Raw genomic sequence first — 21,583 nt, forward strand, 5'->3', positions numbered from 1 at the left:
TGGTTTGGTTACTATTTTTCTGCTATAAAATTTCCTTTTACCACATAGGAAACATACAAAGCATTTCATATTTTTTAGGCTCTGGAATAGGAAATCTCAGGTGAGGCTCTTCCAGAGGGATGTGTGTTCCAGGGTTCCAGCTCTAACTCTGGCATCACTGAGGCATGACCTCAGGGAGGTCCCCTCTTATCTCTGGGTCTCTGCTACCTCCACCTGTCCAGTCAGGGGAATGAGGCTAAATGATCACTAAAGTCACCCAAATAACAGCAGTAGTTGGGTATAACTATGAAGTATGTGATGGATCCCACTTCTACAATGGGCTGACACAGCAGTCTTCATTCATCTGAGGCTAATTCAACTTTGGAAAGCATTAAATTAAACTGTTCTCTGAGAACGTTACAATGTCATCCGATGACTTGCAATTTTCATTTTAATTACTTGAGAAATTTCTCTACCCTTCTATTTAGAAATGCATGTTAGGTCCCCAACTGTAAATATAAACATTCTTTGCCGGTACAGGTATAGATATAGGTTGCCATGGCAACAAAGGCATTGGTCTCTTTATGGGGACTACTTCTTTATGACGCAGTCAGAAGGAAAAAAGTAAAAGCAAGGACAAATAAAAGTAATGAAGTCCTGGCCACTCCCAGTTTACTTATGTACACCACAAAGCTTTACCTGATTCAGAGCTAATGCCACAGCGAAACAGGATGCTCTCCTGGAGAGAATTTCTCCTTTGAGTAGAGCTTCTTCTCTTAATGTAGTACAGATTTTGAAAGACTCAGGGCTATTCTGTGAGGAGACAGGATTGTTCGATTAATGTTATAAACCTTTAAATTCAATAAAATGATTAATAGTGCTTAATATTTAGAGTTCCTTTTGTAAGGATTTCCTAGAGCCTACCTTAAGCCACTTAAAAGATTAAGCCCCATATAAACACTATTTGCAAATACACCAGGCTACTGATATGTTAGCAGGTCAAATCTAAATTAACTTTATTTTTAAAGCTCATTTTCAATTTTCTGAATCGGGGCAGTTTTTACCAGAAAATAAACACATCTCTTTGTATCTGGGCAGGCTAGTTTCTAGACACAGACCCCATAGTTTACAAGTATAAAGGTTCTGCCTGCTACTATATTAAATAGCTGATTAAGGCTCAACAACACCAGGAAACTTTTTCTGGGGAATTTCCAATCTGAAAATATTCATATGTCAAATATTTGAAAACATGAACACTAATTTGAACATAAATTATGAAAGAATCCTCTGAAAACAGAAACCTCAAAAAGAAAAATCCAAGAATGTCAGTGATATAAAAACAGCAGTGGTAGAACCAAATCCTTTTCCTTTGTGCATGCTGCGGGGGATTAGGTTTATGAGAGCAGCCTGGCTGTACAACTATGTCATCTGTCATGACAGGAGTTGCAACTCCTGTCAAAATAGAGTTCAAATGGGATGAGAGAGGACAGTTCCCAGAATTGATATGGAATTTTTACTGGCTGACCAGATCACTTTTTCAACTCATCTCCACTGGGTAAAACAAGTTATTCTTGGACACAACACAGGGGAGAAAATCCTCTGGCCTTTCCTAATTTATTTATTTTATTTTTTGAGACGGAGTCTCATTCTGTTGCCCAGGCTGGAGTACAAGGGCATGATTTCGGCTCACTACAACCTCTGCCTCCCCAGTTCAAATGATTCTCCTGCCTCAGCCTCCAAAGTAGCTAGGATTACAGGTATGTGCCATCACTGGCTAATTTTTGTATTTTTAGTACAGACAAAGTTTCACCATGTTGGCCAGGCTGGTCTCGAACTCCTGACCTCAGGTTATCTGCCTGCCTTGGCCTCCCAAAGTGCTGGGGTTACAGGCGTGAGCCACTGCGCATGGCCTCTAAGCAGAACTGAAATTCTCATCATTGCAGCATACACTCAGGGAGGCATCCCTAAGTGGAAGATGAGAAGGCTGAGAATTACAATGCTGAATAAGTGATGCTCTAGTGCTGTGTGTGTTTTTTTTTTTTTTTTTTTTTTTTTTGCCTCCTAGAATTGTAGAATGGTATGAATGAAAGAATTATTGAATCCAGAGGTCAGCAAACTATGACCCTTGGGTTAAATGTAGCCTACAGCTAAGAACGACTTTAACATTTTTAAAGGCCTGTAAGAACAAAAACAAACAATATGGGGCAGAGTTCATATGAGGCAGAGATATACATGGCCCCCAAAACCTAAAATATTTACTATCTAGCCTTTTATAAGCAAAGTTTGCTGACTCCCAAATCTATCTCATTTGTAAAATGAGATAGGTGATCAGTTCACAGCTATATAAGCCATATATATAAGCTATATAATACCAAAGTGGAGACTAGACTCCAAGTTTCTCAATTTCCAGTTGGTTTTCCTTCCACTATAACCCAGCTATACCCTTGTTTTGGAAAACTGGCATTGCTACATTCTTCAGGAGGGTTTTTCAACAGCCCATGTTCTTCCACTTCGCTTAGTGTTCCTTTGTTTTCAGTACAAAGAGGTTTTGTGTGCCAGGTTTCCAAAGTTTAAGTGGTATGAATGACAACAGTAATACATTAAACATTGATCATTTCACTATTTCAATAATCATTCACTAAATATTGAAGAAACAGTTTCTGTAGGCAAGAAATAATCCTGGTACAGTAATAATAAAATAACTTTTTTTTTTTTTTTTTGAGACAGAGTCTCATTCTGTTGCCCAGGCTGGAGTACAGTGGCACGACCTCGGCTCACTATAACCTCTGCCTCCTGGGTTCAAGCAATTCTCCTGCCTCAGCCTCCTGAGTAGCTGGGATTACAAGGTGCATGCCACCACGCCCAGCTAATTTTTTGTATTGATAAAAGAACTTATAAGTCATGGTCTCTGTCCTCAGCGTTCACTTTCATGTCACATATGTTTATTAAAGAACTACTGGATAGCAGGCACTGTGTTAGGTGGTAGGATACAAAGATGCCTCAAGGAGCTCACATTCAAGTGGAGAGAATGGAACGTGCATCTACTAAGTACAACATTAGGCTGTAACAGAAGTACCAGGGAGGTGATACAAATAGAGCACAATTAAGGGATATCTGGAGGTGACAAACATCACTTCCAGTTTCAGTGACTATAAAAACCTTCAAATATGAAGACAAAGTAGTCCTTGAAAGCTCAATGAAGGAAGCTAAGATTTCCATAGACAAGGACAACAGGGAAGATGGATCTAGCAGAGTCCAGCATGCGAGATGACTTTAAAGCAGAGCCCGAACCCAACACGTTGCCTCTTGTTCTCACTATCTACACAACCACCAGAAAAGAGTGAAAGATGAAAAAATTACTTTTCCCATAAAACTGTCTGATATGGCTAACTTGAGTTTTCTAAAAATAAATACATTTAAAATTAAAACATTTGCACCAGATGGAAAACAGACTTCAGAGGAACTGAATTTTATTTATAGAGAGAAAAAAAAATCCTCTCTCAAAGACTGCCCACAATGCTCTCAAAGTTTAGGGGAAGGAGTCTTACCAGTTTGTAGCAAATTGCAAAAGCAAGAACATAGGTATCTTTCGTGAACTTCACATCTTGGTTTTTCATCTCTATCAATACTTCCAAAGCACCTGCCAAAAGTGAGAGTGGATCGCAGTGTTAATCAGAGTTCCTCTACTGTTGGCCCCCAAAGCTCTCATCTGTTCAGCACTATCTACAGAAAAGTGTATTTCAACAAAATAAAAGCTATTTCTCAAGTCATTTAGCAATTAGCTAAATGTTGAAATAAACTATGAGGTCAAACAGGAAGAACTAATGTTTTAAAAGCTGCTTCCCAATTTTAGCATAAGTAAAATCTGGGATATTTAGTTTAAGGGATGATATGCAATACGATGTTTTCAAACTTCATAAGGTCTCCAGAATTCAGCCACTTATCAGGGATATAAGAATCATTTTTGCATGACTCATTTTCTCCCCTAATTCCCAGGCCAGCAAACAGCAGAATTTTTCAGCAAATAGAAATTGCAGTACTTACTTTCATATTTGCCTTTGATAAATAACATGTCCATCAAAATATTGAATGATGTGGAGTCTGAGAAGAAACCTCGTAAATGCTAATGAAGAAGAACAATACAGTTTGGTTAAAAGTTAAAACTATTTATTGAGGAGGTACTTTTACTGTCTCTTATCTATCCAGGTCACATTTTTCTGCATACTTTGCTCATTTGGCCATCTGAATTCTCTAATATATTTTATATACTCAGGTTTTATTTTTGAAAAAAGTTGGCTGGGCACGGTGGCTCATGCCTATAATCCCAGCACTTTGGGAGCCCAAGGCAGGTGGATCACGAAGTCAGGAGTTCAAGACCAGCCTGGCCAACAGGGTGAAACCCAGTCTCTACTAAAAATACAAAAATTAGCCAGGCATAGTGGCAGGCGCCTGCAATCCCAGCTACTCAGGAGGCTGAGACAGAGAATTGCTTGAACCCAGGAGGTGGAGGTTGCAGTAAGCTGAGATCGTGCAACTGCACTCCAGCCTGGGTGACAGAGCGAGACTCCGTCTCAAACAAAAAAAAAAAGAAAAAAGTTAAAACGCTTTCCACTCTCTTGGCTGTCATGCTGACAGGTACAGCAAGAGATCTCTGGGTTTCATAACTACCATGAAGGATGTCTTTAAGGAAACGTCATCTGTCATGCTTAGGAGAAAAGAAACTAGCTAATTAACCCTGGCAGAGTGGTCCTAGAAACTAGGTGCCAGCTATTAACATGAAATGGTAGCTATAAATATACTTGAGGACTAAGGCAGGAGGGTCTCACAACTATGGTCTTTTTTTGGCAACGCATAATACAGAATTGATTACTCGCCTTTTGAAATAATTCTCCAAAACAGTGGTTCTCAACATTTTTTTCCAACTTGTATGTATGTATTTATTTAATTGACAAATAAAAATACATTTGGTGGCTCACGCCTGTAATCCCAGTACTTTGGGAGAGAGAGGCGGGATCTCTTGAGGCCAAGAGTTCGGGACCAGTCTGGGCAATACAGCAAGACCCCATCTCTTAAAAAAGTAATAAAAATTAAAAAAATTAACTGGGTGTGGTGGCACAAGGCTGGAGTCCTAGCTACTTGGGAGGCCGAGGTGGGAGGATCACTTGAACCCAAGAGTTATGAGACTGCAATGAGCTATGATAATAGTGCCACTGCATTCCCGCTTAGGTGACAGAGCAAGACCCTGTATCCAAACAAAAACCCAAAAAACAGTACGTTGTTTTGAAATATGTATATATTACAGAATGGTTAAGCTAAGCTAATTAACATATGCATTACTTCATGTACTCATTTTGTGTGGTGAGAGTACATAAAACCTGTTCTTTAGGCAATTTTGAAGAATACAATACATTGTCATTACCTATAGTCACTATGTTGTACAGAGAAATCCCTTGTACTTATTCCATCTAACTGAAATTTTGTATCCTTTGACCAACATCTTGCTAACATCTCAACATTTTGTGTGCCCTGATAATGGGACACATGGTATTCAAATGTGTCATTAAACGCCTTGCTCAAGTCCACTTTTTCTGAGCACCTACTACGCAGACCCTGTTCTAGGTGCTGAGAATAAAGAAATGATAAACAGGACATACATACACCCTGCTCCAAACCCTACTGGGGTTTGTAATCTAGCAGAGCTTAAATTCTGGTGGAGAAGACAATGAATAAGACAAGTGAAAAAAAAATTAATTTCAGCTATTAGTGAGGTCTATGAAGAGCAAGTAGAGAAGACAGATGGAAGGTAGTCAGGGAAGGCACTGTGAGAAGAGACCTCAGTGAGGTCAAGGAGGGAGCCTCACGGATGAGGATGCAGAACGTTCCAGTTAGAGGCTGTGAGCTCGCCATGGCTGAGGAAGAATACATAGGTCCAGAGTGAAGTCAGCAAGGGAGAATGGGGAGATGGCACAAGGGGCCCCCTAGGGCAGAGTCAGGGGTCTGGGTTTTCTTCGAAGTGTGAAGGAAAGCCACCAGAGCAGCCCCAGCCAATGGAAAAGTATTTTGAGTCACCAAGGATATTTCAGAATCACAACGTATGTGACTCTAAATTTTCAATTAGCCTCACTTAAAAAAGTAAACAGAAATAGACTAAATTATTTAACCTACTATAATGTAATTTCAACATGTAATCAATATACAAATTATTAACATACATTGCATTCTTTTTATAACAAGTAATTAAAATGTAAATTTGAGTTAGCCACAGTTCAACGACTCCATGTGGCTACCATGTTGGCAACACTACAGGGTTTTAAGTAGGGGATAAGAGAAGTTTGGGTAGAAGCAGGATTAGGTCCTATGTCACTTACTTGAATTTGTTCATCCTACTCCAGAAAAGTTACTTATACGTGAATTTTTCATATACAAGCAGGCTAAAAAAAACACTTTGCTTTCATCTTTTTTTTGTTTTTATCACCATACTCATGGCTATGATTTATTACAGTGGGAAGCTTTTGTTTTCCTTTAACTGAAACATTAACATATGTTTATTAAAAATAGTAAAATAATACAAAAATGTATAATGTAAAAAGTGAGAATTTTTAATAATTCTACCCCTAAAGATAAAGTGAGTTAGTGTATATCTTCCCAGTATGTATGAATTTATATTTTGTTAAAATGTTAATGTTAGTATGTCTTTTTTTATGGAAAAAAAAACCAGGATCGAACTATTTGTACTGTTCTAAAACAACCTTTTCTCTGCTAACTAATATATTATGGTGGTCATCTTTCTAATACACAGGTGTCATTAAAGAGGGGCAAGCCTAGAGTTAACATGCCCACCATGTACAGAGAAAATTTTGTATAAAAAAAGAGTAAGAGGCAGAAAAACAACTCAGCTTGTTATGTAAGTTACTAAATATACAAAAATGTACCTGGTGGTCAGCCGTGGCCCCAAAATTTAGCAAATATTTCTGATTATGGGAAACACAGCCTCATGAAAAGCAGTCTAAGCTTATACTCCCCCAAAGTGATATTTCTGTCCTCTACATGGTCTCTGGTAATCAAAATGACTTTATTATAAATGAGTGAATTTATAATGTCTCTAGGTCACAGTTTCTTTATCTACAAAATGGAAATCTACCTTATCAAGGCTATTGTGAGAAACAAATAAAATGAAATATTTAAAGTACTTAAACACAATGCTGAGGACATAGTAAATATTCAATGAGTAGCTATAAAAATAATTATTTACTTTTGTTTTTAGGAACAGAAAGTCAGAATATGTGAGGGAAAGTATTTTGAAAATAGAAAAGCACCTCCCAAATGTAGTCTTCAACCAGAAAAATACCAATACAAAATCGAGAAGGAACACAGTTAAAAGATAGGAATGTCAGTCTTTAAATGGAGACTGTCTTAAGCTCTTCTCTATTGAAAGCCCCTAAAAGAGCAGGTGTACAACCCACATTGATACACATCTAAGGTAGGATCATCTGTACCTATACCTCCTCTACACTTGTTCTATATCACTCCACCCCTCTTTCACACAAACTGACTGCAAGGAAACTTAAAAATGCAGAGAAGTGCTCATTCGGCCCAGCAGCCTTTCTTTGAAAATCGTTTAACCCAGGAATAATGTGCATGGAAGAGATGCCTTTTCCAATATCACCAAAAACACATACATTGGCAGAGAAAACAATTAGGAAACAATAACCTGGTCTTTCAAGAACTCCACTGCAGATTCGTCGAGATCCAACTCGTAACACAGCCTCACAAAAAGCGGTCCAAACTTATACTCCCCCAAAGTGATATTTTTGTTCTCTGCATGGTACCTGGTAATGAAAATGATTCAATGAGCCAAAAGGTAGGACACAGGAAAAAGGACAGAGACTGTGGCATGTACTATGCCAGGTGCTGGGACACAACAGAGAATAAAGTTCTCTCACAGTCTGGAGGAGGAGAAGTGGAGATTTCAGACAATCAGGAATCCTGGAGTGCAGAAGTATACCAACCATTTAAATAAACAGAGTTTATAGCAGACTGACATAAAATAAAAGAAACAGGAAAAACGTATGTTGTAATCATTCTCTAAATTTAGAAACAACCCTGAGACTGAGTGTGAGCACATCTTAGGAAATAGCAGGAGTCTAGTAGCATCTGTAAGTGCATCAGAATGGGCCCCACCCAGAGGAGAACAAGGGAAAGAAGCGGGGGTGATGCTCTGTGTTCCTGGAGGCTGGCTTCACCCTCATATAGGATGGCAGACAACCAACAGTCACATTTACAATTTACAGCAATCTCTCTGCTTTTCTAAGTTTGGGAAAGGTACACAGGAGTTACGATCACCTGGCTAAACAAATTAAATGTAGTTTTGAACGTTTACGTTTTAGGAAAAGGCTAATCTCAAAGACAATGATGTCTTCTATGTGGCTTGAGATTTCTATAGGCAGCCAGTCTGTCAGTCAGAACTGCATATCACTACTGTAAATTTACTTTCAATAACTAACTCTTTTTACTTTAGACACCAAGAGGACAACATGTGACAAATATCAACAACTCACGATTACACGTAAATCAGATTTTAGAAAGATTTATTCATTATGAATCTTCATATTCGTATTTCTTTTAGATTTAGATTCATACAATGAGTGAACCTAAAATACCTTGGGGAGAAGCACTGATGACAAAACAGGATACTTTTTACCTTCTGCTAAAAATCATCGAGGAGTTACAGTAATTACGCTAGTCTATTCTAAATGCATATACTACAATGATACCATAATAGAATGATGAGGTGTACTTTGATACATTTCATTATCCACTTATAGAAGTTACAAATAGGCTGGGCGCAGTGGCTCACGCCTGTAATCCCAGCACTTTGGGAGGCCGAAGCAAGCGGATCACAAGGTCAGGAGATCGAGACCATCCTGGCTAACACAGTGAAACCCCGTCTCTACTGAAAATACAAAAAAAAAAAAAAAAAATTAGCTGGGTGTGGTGGCAGGTGCCTGTAGTCTGAGCTACTCAGGAGGCTAAGGCAGGAGAATGGCCTGAACCCAGGAGGCAGAGCTTACAGTGAGCCGACATCGTGCCCCTGCACTCCAGCCTGGGCGACAGAGCAAGGCTCCATCTTAAAAAAAAAAAAAAAAAAAAGTTACAAATAATATTCATTGCTTCATTACAACACTTATAAATTGAGTTGTTGGAAGGCAAAATAGGATAGTGGTTAAGGGTTTTTAGGCTCTGAATCCAAACTGATCATTTAAATCCTAGCTCTTCTACTTGTGTGATGATGAGCAAATTAATTAACTATTCTGCACTTCCGTCTCCTCATCTGTAAAATGGAGGGAAGAAGAGAACACAACTCAGTTTTTTTTTTGCGACGATTAAATGAGATGATGTGCCTGGCACATAAGTCTTCAACGTATGTTAGCCCTTATAAAATGTAAGGCATGCTAAGGAAAACATCTTCAAACATCAACATATTTCAGTAAATATTCTCATGAGAAACTTGTGCCAGATTAAAAGCAAAAGAAAGCAAAAACAAGTTTTCTGATTTGACATTAACATGCTAAATGACATTCACATTAATAAAAGTGCTAGAAAGTCACTGAGATAATGAATTGCCTTCTGGACAAGAAATATTCAAGAGGATCTAAAATCCCTCAATAAACCAAACAGCATTTGGTCATCATAACGAGGGTATTAAGATGCTCCCCATTTTTGGCTCAATAAAAAGCTTATGTTTCAGCTCATGACTCTCCTTTCCCCGTCATGGGCTGCCTGACTCAGGGAGAAAGAGAACGTGTTGGTTGTGCTTTGGATCTACCCATCTTTCCACTTGTCCAGCTGCCTACAACTAGAGAAGGAAAGGTCAGCAACTAGGTAGAGATTTATTAGCATTAGTAAAGGAATTGAGCAATACTTTTGAATATTTATGATAAAAATAAGAGTAGAAATAGAGCTCAGAATATTTATCTCATTTTACTACTCTTACAAACATTGAATAGCTTTGTGTAGTAAAATGTGTGAGAGGAAAACATGCCAGAGGGAAATGATTTAACTTTGTGAAACTGAAATACAGAATTAAGTGTGCAGATACAGTGTGACTTTAAATTAGCATAACACTTTTGGAAAATAATCTGACAGTTACATATTGATAAACTTTAAAAAGTTCATATCCCCCGATCCCCAAAAGGAAACAAAGAGTAAGTTTTAAGGAGCGAGTTTCTCATCATGACATTATTTATACTGGTGAAAAATTAGAAAAAACTTCAATGCCCAACAATATCAACTATAATTCCTAAGGAATCAACTATAATTCCTAAGGAATTAACAAGAAAATATATTAATTTAGAAAATAATTATACAGCAATAACAAATCTTTCAAAACAATGAAATCTTTGCATCCGTGGAAAAAAAAAAAAAACTGCAAAAATATTAACAGTGGTTTCTTAGATGGAAGCAACAGGCCCCAAAGATGGCTGCCATCAATTCCTTCCCTCTCTGTATGTGCATATGGCTCCATCCATCCATAAGTAGAATCCTTTTCCCCACCTCTTGACTTTGGTCTGGCCAGGCAACTTGCCTTGACCAAGAGAAGCCATGTCAATTCTGGGCAGCTCTATCATGCCTGGCAGCTCACATCTGGGTTGTGGGCCAGTGCAGCTCAAACCAACAAATGAATGATGAGGCACTCCAGAAAGAGGCGGGGAGGCCACATGGAGGAGCAACGAGGCATCACAAACTCAAGAGAGGCCTTCTTGGACTGTGCAGTACAGCCCAGCTACCACCTGACTGCAAATGAGTGAGTGGCTTCATCTGACACCAACCAAGAACTGCTCAGTGGAGATGGGCCTGAATTCCTGATCCAAGGATTATAAGAAATAATAAATAGTCACTGTGTTAAGCCATTAAGTTCTGGTGTGGTTTGTTATATAGCAACAGACAACTGAAACAGCAGAATTTGTGATATATTTCTTCTCTCTACTTTTTGGTGTTTTTCAATTTTTCAATGAATTTTTAAATTTTTTTTTAACTTAAAAAAAGACATTTTTTCATGTTATAAAATTAATGTCCACTGTAAACAAGTTTGAGAAATCAGAAGAATATACATTTAGACAAACAAAAAATACATAATCCATAATTCCCAGAGAACCAGTTAACTTTTGGTAGACAATCTTTCAGTATTCTTTATATGATTATCTTGTATTTCTCTCTATAAATGTACATATAAATGCAGGTTCATATGGAGAAAAAGATCTTTTAAAAATGGAAAGGAGGGCTGGGCGTGGTGGCTCATGCCTGTAATCCCAGCCTTTGGGAGGTTCAGGTAGGCAGATCACTTGAGTCCAGGAGTTTGAGACTAGCCTGGCCAACATGGTGAAACCCCCTCTCTATTAAAAATAAAAAAATTAGCCGAGCGTGGTGGCAGGCGCCTGTAACCCCAGCTACTTGGGAGACTAAGGCAGAGAATTGCTTGAACCTGGAGGTGGAGGTTGCATTGAGCTGAAAGATCGCACCACTATATTCCAGCCTGGGTAACAGATCGAGACTTCATCTCAAAAAAAAAAAGAAAATAGTTAAAAAAAAAAAAAAATGGAAAACAGCAATGAACGTAATTTCAGAAATGAAGTCTATTGATTTGATGTCATACTGCTCCCTGGTAAGTGAAGCCTTTGCTGGCTTTCCCAGTGGCAGGCTATGCTTACATGTGAGTTCTTTCTGACATGGGAAACTTTAATAATGGATCAGAAAGGCATAGCAGGACTGGAGAAGGGAGAATAGTTAGGAGTCCACTGAAAGGATTCAGGTGAGAGACATTAAAGCCTGAACTAAGACACTGCCAATGGGGAGAGAGAGAGAGGAGGGCTGGAGCTGAGGGAGATACCAAGGAAGCGGAACCAAGAGGATTTCTTACCCTATCAGGAAAGAGAGGCAAATGAGATGAGAGTAAAGAGGCTCCAAAATATCTGTCCTGAGTGACTAGCCAGTGAGAAGGAAAACAGACGAAGAGCAATGAATTTGCACATGTTGAATCTGAAGACCTAGGGGATATGTCAGTGGAGTTAGTGAATAGGCTGGTAACTTCTTTAAACATAAAATATCTGCTTTTCTATCCTCAGCACCCAGCATGTAGTAGGAACCCAGTAAGTGTGTGCTCAATAAGTGAATGTAAGTGTCTGGAGTTCAAGGTAGGCATCTGAACAAGAGATTTGGAAGTCACTGGGGTAGAGGTGGCAACATCTTTGAAGTGGATGAGACTGCTCACAGAAAGGAACAGAGTAAGAAGGGATGAGGGTGGCAGCATTCCAAGGAAATGTCTCACCTGTAAATGACATCTTTAGCCAGCTCCACGTGGTCCCGGGACTCACACAAATGAAGTAAGGTTATCAACTCCTCCTTCAAGATGAGCTTGTTCTGGGTCAGCTTCTCTTTCAAGTTTCTAAAATAGGTTTCTGGAAGAAAGCACAGTATGGTGACCATCACTCAGGCTGACTGGGAGTAGAAGGAGTCTGAACTCAGGAAGATGGGGAAGCCCTACCCCGCCTCACTGCAGAGGGGTACTGAGAGGGGCTCAGGGATGCACAGCTGCCATCACTGGCCAATCTCCTCTGGAACAGTGTCAGCAGATGGCATCTGTCATAGGAGGCAGGGGCATGGGCACAGGGCCAGGCCCACTCAAGACTCTCTAAAATAAAATCTCTGGGGTAAGAGCTCAAGAATTGGCATTTTTGATTCCCTAGGTGATCCTCTGGTATACTAAAGTTTGAGAATTACTGTCCCAGAGGCTTGGCTCAAATAACTGAATCTATAGGTGACTCATGAGAAAAAGAAAGAAAATGTAGCCAGACACCCAAACCGTCAATTGGCAGAGAAACAAACAGGAAAACTAAAAAGAAAATGTCAGTTGAAGGTAGGTTTGTCCACAATGGTGGACCCACATGAGTCATGTTTCTTTCATTTGATTCAACTTCACCTCTTTTCATTCCTCTCGGTCTCTTTTTACTCAGCTGTTAGAAGGCATGCTAAAGTACTATGTACTTTGTACTATGTACTTTATGGGCAGGGGGGAAAACAGTCCTCAAACAGCAGCAAACAGTTTTTCAGTGACAGAATCGTTTCAATGTCATCACAGTCTATCATTCTTCCTTGTCTTTGTATCTGATCAACTGTGGGGACAAAAACCAAAAGGAGGCACCTCTTCTTGGCATCAATAAGGGGCTTTATTCCCATCAAAATGTGGGGTGAAAAGCAAAGCAGGCACCAACCAAGCATCTGCTTTCCAGAAGGCAGAACTGTTGTCAGTATCAGAAGCTGCCAGGAAATAGCTATAGGATTCGTTCCAAGGCCCAGAGCTTTGAAGGAATGTTGCTGAAAGGAGAGGCACAAATACATCTAAAACACAAGAACTAGAAGCAGAGGCACTGTTCTCGATTTAAAAGAAAAGACCTACTAGGTTTGAGATAATGCAGTGAATCCTCCAATTTTTATTTGCAGAACCACGTAACCGTTAAAGGCTCTAGAGATGGAAGGACCTGGGCTGAAATCTAAGGTCGGTCACTTGCATTCTGATGGAGACCCTTGTCTCTGAGACTTGATTCCTCATGTATAAAGTAAGGATCGTGGTACCTTCCTCATAGGGTTATCTGAGATGATAGACGTAAAGCATTTGCCATATGGTAACTGCCAGTAAATAGAAACATTATTGTTCTCATTTTCATTCCTTCTGTCACCTGTTAGATCTACGAGGATTTAGTCTATTAAATATTTCTAAGCAACTTCCAGTCTAAAAAGTCTCAAGTCATCAAAGAGATGATGTTACATCTTGTACCTCTTAATCTGCCTTAATAAACCTTAAGAGGCTGGGCACAGTGGCTCATGCCTGTAATCCCAGCACTTCGGGAGGCCGAAGTGGGCAGATTACTTGAGGTCAGTAGTTTGAAACCAGCCTTGCCACCATGGTGAAACCCCATCTCTACTAAAAATACAGTAAGTAGCCAGGTGTGGTGGTGCACGCCTGTAATCCCAGCTACTGGGGAGGCTGAGGCACAAGAATTTCTTGAACCTGGGAGGCAGAGGTTGCAAGGAGCGGTGAACATGCCACTGTACTCCAGCCTGGGTGACAGAGTGAGACTCTGTCTCAGAAAAAAAAAAAAAAAAAAAACCTTAAGAATCCATTATTTCAACAGATATAACTTGTGTTTTAAAACAAATCAATCAACATTTGTTTGTCATATAATCATACTCAGAAGTATCCTTCTTTGTGTGTGAGACACCAAGAAGGATAAGGAATAGTTCCTGCCCTCAAAGAACTTAAAGCAAGGCAAGCTAAATTTATACAAAGCTACCTGAAAACGATGGAGGAGGTGACATGTGAATGACTATAAACACAATAGGACTCTTCTCTCCTGTTACGACACCTATTACAACTCAGAGTGGACAGAAGAGTCCTGTTACAACCTTTATTATTATGAGTCAGGACAGACCAGGTTGGTGAAAGTAGAGGGGTACCAGTGAGACAGGAAAGGGCTGAATCAGGTTGGAGAAATGGAGGAGTGTAGCATTCTACGTAAGGGAATCAGCATGAACAACAGAAGAGAACTGAGAATGGAAGGTGTGGAGGGAACAGCCATTGACTAGATCAACCAGAAACTGCCCTAGAAAGGGCAGAGTCCATCACGGGAAAGCCAGGATGCCAGAGGGATGAGTATGTTAATGGTGTGGTATACAACAGAGTACCACTGTGGGCTCAAAATGACGAAAGGTTGACAGGACTTTAAACATAGCAGTCTGACAACAGAGCAGATTGGCACTGACTATATTAATTGCCTTTCAGAACATGTACACAACTGCCACAGCCTTACGAAGACTATGACAACTGGAAATCACAACTGGATGACATGAAGTCCTAACTGCAAACCTCAAATAGATCTAAAATACCTGGGGTAGAAAGAAAAGACTGAAGTGAAATCTAGATTGAGCCTACTCAACTGGGGATAAATATATTCCCCCCATTCCAAAGGTTTATTTTTTCTGCCCCATATATGGTATTATATAACAGTACAATTAGTGGAGCAGCAAGAGAACACTGATTTCTGGAGGACTGAACTATGAGGGAATGGAGGCAGAAAGTATCAGGATGGGTACAGTGGCTCACGCCTGTACTTTAGGAGACTGAGGCGGGATACTAGCTTGAGCCCGGGAGTTTGAGACCAGCCTAGGCAACACAGTGAGACTCTGACACACAAAAAATTAAAAATTAAAAATTAGGCGGCATGGTGGCACTGTAGTCCTAGTTACTCAGGAGGCTAAAGCAGGAGGGAGGATTGCTTGACTCCAGGAGTTTGAGGCTGCAGTGAGCTACGATGGTGCCAACTGCACTCCAGCCTAGGTGACAGAGCGAGACTGTCTCTTAAAAAACAAACCAAAACAAAGAGAATATTAATGTGTTAATCAGGGGTTCACAAACATCTGGCAGTGAGAGGAAGGAAAGCTGGGTCTATAGCTTAAAAAGTCAGTAGGGACACCAAGAGTTATTTTAAAAAAAGGAAAGTCTTGGATGTGTTCATAAAGAGGGATCAAGCGGGTCTATCCACAACCCCCAGGGACCACGGCTGCATCCACACACAATAAACAGTATGAAATGCTGGGAAAAACTCTATGTGCAGGAGGGAGAGAATGAATGCAACAAGCTTCCTCAGGTGCTGAAAGGAAAAAAGACCTAGGGTGGTCTTCTTGCTTTTAGCTTTTAATAACAAAAATTTTCAAACATACCCAAGAAATGAAAGAACAGTATAATAATCCCCCTGAGTGCCATTACCCAGCCTCAATCATTATCAGTATTTTGCTAATTATGTTTCCTCTACTCTACAATCCCCAAACACACTGGATTTTTTTTTCAAAGCAAATCCCAGATTTATCTTTTTGTGGAGACAGGGTCTCACTCTGTCACCCAGGTTGGAGTGCAGTGGTGTGATCACGGCTCACTACACCTTAGACCTCCCAGGCTCAAGCAATCCTCCCAACTCAGTCCCTAGAGTAGCTGTAACTACAGGCATGTACCACCATGCCCAGCTAACTTTAAAAAAATTTGTAGAGATGAGGTCTATGTTGCTCAGGCTGATCTCAAACTCTCTGGCTCAAGCAATCCTCCTGCCTTGGCCTCCCAAAGTGCTGGAGTTGCAGGCATGAGCCATCACGCCCAGTCAAATCCTAGTTTTGGCAGTCAGGTTTCTCTTGTTTTTTAAGAAATTTTTTATCCTACTGACTTTTCTAGCACAGAGTGAAAAATGTCAAAACATACCATCACACATAGTACTGTTTTGTTTCATTTGATTTCATTTATATATAGATATGTTTGCGTGTACTGAGATACAGCATAAAATGCATTTTTCACTGAAGGTTACATCAAAAAACTTGAAAGCCAATCATCTCAAGTTCTTAAACTTTATTGTGCATATGAATGATCTGGGGCCTTTCTATCTGCATTTCTATCAACCACCCAATAGACGCTGATGCCGCTGGTCCTCAAACCACACTGTCAGTGGCACAGATCTAGACGAACAATCGCAGCACTAGCTTTAATATTTCTCTGGGATTGTAAGAGAAGGAATAAGAGGAGAGCTGTAGACTTTCTAGCAACAAAGTGTGAGATGCAAAATGAATATAAGAGTTCACTATGAAACTAACAATAAATGGTCTCAACTTTTTCTAAGGCATAATAAAGTCACTGAAGGAGACACTGAATAGGGAGGGATAAAGACAGAGAAACTTAAACGACAGATAAATTACAGAATTAACAAAATAGATTCCATTACCTTTAGTGCCAGGAAGACTGCATGCAACAGCCACTTTCTTTTGCTGAAATTCTTTTAATTTCACCACATTATCTGTAAGTAGGTATCTTTTAGCTAAAAATCAGAGAAAGAAAAAAGTAAAGTCATTTTGACTGTTTTAGAAGTTAGCACACGAGTAGAGCTTGACTGCCTCTAATTAACATCTATTATAAATAACCCATTAGACAGGTATAAATATGACTGTACAAATATAATTCCTGGGAAAAACCATTTATGAACTATCAGAGAATGCAAATCCTCAGCAAAACAGGTTTTACTTGTGTGTGTGAATGAAGCTAGTGATTAACCATAGCTAGTGAGAAACCGTGTGTGGGGACTGGTTGACAGGACGTTGGGATTTGAAGTACAAATGGGCATTCGCCATCTGTTAAAGGGTATCAAGGGCATTAAAAAAAAACCAGTAACATTTAAATGCAAAACAGGCATATTTAGTTTTGGTTTATTCAGGGAGAAGCATAGAGTAGTGGAAAAAGCTGCAGCGTGATCACTGGAACTCCCAGTTTTGTCCTCTGTGAAATGAGGGGGTTAAGGCCTCTCAGATGTGGACTCAAAATACATCTGAGATACATGGAAATCACTGATCACAGCTTACTAGATTTGGGAAACATCATCCTTTCTTTAGATCCTTGGCTATGCATGACATAAAAAGGATGAAGCTTGGCCAAAGAATCACGAACTAACAGAGTTCTCTGAGCTGCAGTAACAAGGTAACAATAAAAATTGCTATTTATTTACAGAAAGGCAGTCCAATGAAGTGGTTAGGAGTAGGTCTCTCTATTGTTGGTTGTGTTCAAATCCCGCCTCTAACAGTTCCCTCTGACCTTGGGCAAATTACTTAACCTTGTTCCTCCTCTGTAAATGGAGAAAAGAATGGTACTTCTCTTGCTGGGTGTTGTCTAGAGAAAAGGAATTAATGTATATAAAATACCTTAAAGTAATGCCTGACAAACATTTTTACTATCACTCACTAGCATCTTCAAATTTAACTCTTTTCATAGAGATGTTAAAGGACAGTTTTGAAAAATGAAGAAACGTGCTAAAGTCTTTTAGATTGTTAGCAGAACTCAGACTCCTTAAGACCTCTGCTCCCAAACTCTGCAGAAAAGAAAAAGGACGGGCGCGGTGGCTCACGCCTATAATCCCAGCACTTTGGGAGGCCGAGGCGGGTGGATTACGAGGTCAGGAGTTCGAAACCAGCCTGGCCATAGTGAAACCTGTCTCTACTAAAAATACAAAATATAAGCCGGGCGTGGTGGCGCACGCCTGTAGTTCCAACTACTCGGGAAGCTGAGGCAAGAGAATCGCTTGAACCCGGGAGGCGGAGGTTGCAGTGAGCTGAGATCGTGCCACCGCACTCCAGCTTGGGCGACAGAGCGAGACTTCGTCTCAAAAAAAAAGAAAGAAAATAATGTCTCCCAACGCTGGAGGGGTGTTCCTGAAGACCAACGTCGCCCCATATGAGGGAGCATTACAGCCCCAATGTCAAGACCCCAGCAGTCCTTCGACTTGCAGGCACTGGGGGTATCCACGACCCCCAGGGGTCACCACTGCCCCCACGTGCAACTAGAGGGCGAGGGTGCGCTCCAGGCCAGTGAGTGACTTAGGAGCTGTGGCTGCTCCAAAGAGACGCTAGCTGGGGTCTAACACTCCCTTCTCTCCCATCCCTCCCCCCTTTCCCTAGGCTAAGGCCGCGGATACCTCCGAGAGGGCAGCGGCAGCTGACGGAGCCGGAGCCTCCCACCCCAGGATACATCGAAATCTGCGATGCCTGCAGGAGAACTCGACTCGAGGGCCGAAGTGCCGCAGCCATACCGTCTCGGACTATACCAACTACTGGAACCGGGGCGAGGAGGCGGAGCGTCGGTCCTGGCGCCGAGAGCGACAAACGGGATTCGTCCAATTCTGGGCGCCCCGAGAGGTCGAGCTGTAACCCCGCCCCTTCCGCCCCTTCCTCTGTCCGTAACCCGTTGGCCCTTCGTTTTGGTACGCTCCAAGATGGCTGCCTCCATAGTGCGGCGCGGGATGCTTTTGGCGCGGCAAGTGGTTCTTCCACAGCTCTTTCCTGCAGGTTGGCTGGACAGCTTCTTTAGGCCCCTGATTATTCTGTTCTTTGAGTGAAGGGAGCGGTGGGCTTTCAAGAGGAAAGGAAATGTTTCTGGAATCTGATTGCTAGGGACGCCGTTTGGTGTGTTTGGTAGTGCAGAAAAAGGAGACAAGGTCTCTGATCCGTTTCCTTCACTAAAATAACAGTATGTGCCTGTCCAAAGGTATGAAGAGCGGTGGAAGGTTATATAGCCTGAGGGAATTTGCGTATGATTCGCCAGATTTATGTGTTGGGGTGGTCGTGCTTTTGCTGACCACGAAACCCAAATGTGCGCCGGGCGCGGTGGCCCACGCCTGTGGTCCAGGCACTTTGGGAGCGCTAGGCGGGCGGATCGCCAGGAGTTCGAGACCAGGAGTTCGAGACCAGCCTGGCCAACATGGCGAAACCCCATTTCTACTAAAAAATACAAAAAAATTATCTGGGCGTGGTGGCGCGCGCCTGTAATCCCAGCTACTCGGGGGGCTGAGACGGGAGAATCGCTTGAACTCGGGAGGCGGAGGTTGCAGTGAGCAGAGATCGCGCCACTACACTCCAGCCTGGGCAACAGAGCGGGACCCTGTCTCAAAAAAAAAAAAAGAAAAAGGAAAAATCCAAATGTGTCCATTCCTGGGGCTGGTACATATTTCTCCCATCTGAGGTTTCTTTAGAGGGACGTCTGATAAACATTTTTACCACCACCACACTTAGCCGGACCCCTGGTCTTCGTGGAAGAATTTTTCAGTATTAATCTCATTTTATCTGATGACCTTGAGCACAACTTTTGATTGACCTTTCTTTGCTATAGTTTTCCACGTGTAGATAATAAATGCTAATAGTTACTTGTAAAGTACTTTGATATCTGAATTAAATGGCAGCCCACTCAAAGCCTGCATAGTGGATCTAATAATGAAAACACTGGAAAAAGTTTTAAAGTATTTACAGAAGCCAAATTTGCAGTAATTCTAACCACATAATCCAGACAGACATATTTGATAAAAATGCAGTAATCACAGTCGATTTTTCCAATGCCGCTTATCTTCCCTTTCCAACCTACCTCCCATCCTCTGTTTTTTAAAAATGCACGCACTTCTTTAGGAACAGCAATTAAACATCAATGTGAAACCTCATAGTTGGCCACCAGTTTTCTGACGATTAAGTGGCTGACCTGGTGAAAACGTTTAACATCACACATTAGGCAGTGTTATGCACAATGCTTGCCACCTTAGTAAGAATTAGCTGTTGTAGCTATTTTCTGTTCATGTGGTTTCCATGAACAAGTACACACAGAGGGCATTCTGGGAGTCCTGTGTTTCTCCACTATCACCTCCCCAGCCTTTTTTTTTTTTTTTTTGAGATGGGTTTTGTTCTTGTTGCCCAGGCTGGAGTGCAATGGCGCGATCTCGGCTCACTGCAACCTCTGCCTCCCGGGTTCAAGTGATTCTCCTGCCTCACCCTCCGGAGTAGCTGCAATTACAGGCATGCGCCACCACTCCCGGCTAATTTTGTATTTTCAGTAGAGAGAGGGTTTCTCTATGTTGGTCAGGCTACTCTTGAACTGCCGACCTCACGTGATCCACCTGCCTCTGCTTCCCAAAGTGCTGGGATTACAGGCGTGAGCCACCGTGCCCAGCTGGCCCAGCTTTTTAATCTCCCAGTTCAGAACTCTTGAGCAGTGATCTAGATATTGTCCTTTCTGACTTCAGAATATAGAAGGGTGATTACTTATGCTAGAATGAAGCATATGCTAGAATGAAGGCATAGAGAATAAGAGATAATAAGTAGAGAGTAAGCAAGTCACTGGTATCTGGGAGTGCAGTTGGCTTCCTTATCCCAGCATTCTGCATCTGCAGATTCAACCAACAGCGGATCAAAAATACTAAAAAACAAAACAAAAAAAAACTTAATAATAAAAAATAATACAACAGCAAAATAATACAAAGAAAAATACAATATGACAACCACTTACATTGCATTTATATTGTATTAGGTATTATAAGTAACTTAGAGATGACTTAAAGCAGCTTGTCCGACCCTCAGTCTAGGACAGTTTTGAATGTGGCCCAACACAAATTTGTAAACTTTCCTAAAATGTTATGAGATTTTTAGTGTTTTTTTTTTTTTTTTTTTTTTTTTTTTTTTGCCCATCAGCTATCATTAGTGTTAGTGTAGTATATGTATGTGTGGCCCAAGACAATTGTTCTTCTACCAGTGTGACCCAGGGAAGCCAAAAAATGGACAACCCAGTCTTAAAGTAATGCAGGAGGATGTTTGTGGGTTATTTGCAAATACTATGCAATTTTATGTAAGAGAACTTCTGCATTCTCAGATTTTGGTATGCAAGGGGGTATCCTAGAACCATCCCCCTGGGGCAGGAGAATTGCTTGAACCCTGGAGGCAGCACTCTACTACACTCCAGCCTGGGCAACACAGCGAGACTCCATCTCAAAAAAAATAATAATAAATAAAATTAGGCTAGGTGTGGTGGCTCACACCTGTAATCCCAGCACTTTGGGAGGCTGAGGTGGGCGGATCACCTGAGGTCGGGAGTTTGAGACCAGCCTGGCCAACATGGGGAAACCCCGTCTCTACTAAAAATACAAAATTAGTCAGGTGTGGTGGCGCATGCCTGTAATCCCAGCTACTCAGGAGGCTGAGGCAGGAGAAT

At 41.0% G+C, this 21,583-nt stretch overlaps 2 protein-coding genes across 2 annotated transcripts in view; one reads left to right on the forward strand and one right to left on the reverse strand.

The window, feature by feature from the left end:
• The window catches only part of MRPS27 (mitochondrial ribosomal protein S27), a 1,100,726-nt gene that overhangs the window by 982,694 nt on the left and 96,449 nt on the right, over positions 1–21,583 (forward strand). The window contains exon 2 of the mRNA XM_050793573.1: positions 18,821–18,903. Within this exon, the coding sequence (XP_050649530.1) occupies positions 18,831–18,903 (73 nt within the window). The 5' untranslated portion in view covers positions 18,821–18,830. The remainder of the gene's footprint in view (positions 1–18,820; positions 18,904–21,583) is intronic.
• Positions 1–21,583, reverse strand: part of PTCD2 (pentatricopeptide repeat domain 2) — a 475,022-nt gene that overhangs the window by 21,408 nt on the left and 432,031 nt on the right. The window contains exons 2-8 of the mRNA XM_050793582.1: positions 18,534–18,676; positions 16,797–16,889; positions 12,305–12,434; positions 7,691–7,808; positions 4,024–4,102; positions 3,528–3,619; positions 679–792 (exon numbers count right to left, since the gene is read on the reverse strand). Coding sequence (XP_050649539.1) covers positions 679–792; positions 3,528–3,619; positions 4,024–4,102; positions 7,691–7,808; positions 12,305–12,434; positions 16,797–16,889; positions 18,534–18,645 — 738 coding nt within the window. The 5' untranslated portion in view covers positions 18,646–18,676. The remainder of the gene's footprint in view (positions 1–678; positions 793–3,527; positions 3,620–4,023; positions 4,103–7,690; positions 7,809–12,304; positions 12,435–16,796; positions 16,890–18,533; positions 18,677–21,583) is intronic.

The sequence above is a fragment of the Macaca thibetana genome, chromosome 6 (assembly GCF_024542745.1).
Source record: "Macaca thibetana thibetana isolate TM-01 chromosome 6, ASM2454274v1, whole genome shotgun sequence".
Lineage (NCBI taxonomy): Eukaryota > Metazoa > Chordata > Mammalia > Primates > Cercopithecidae > Macaca > Macaca thibetana.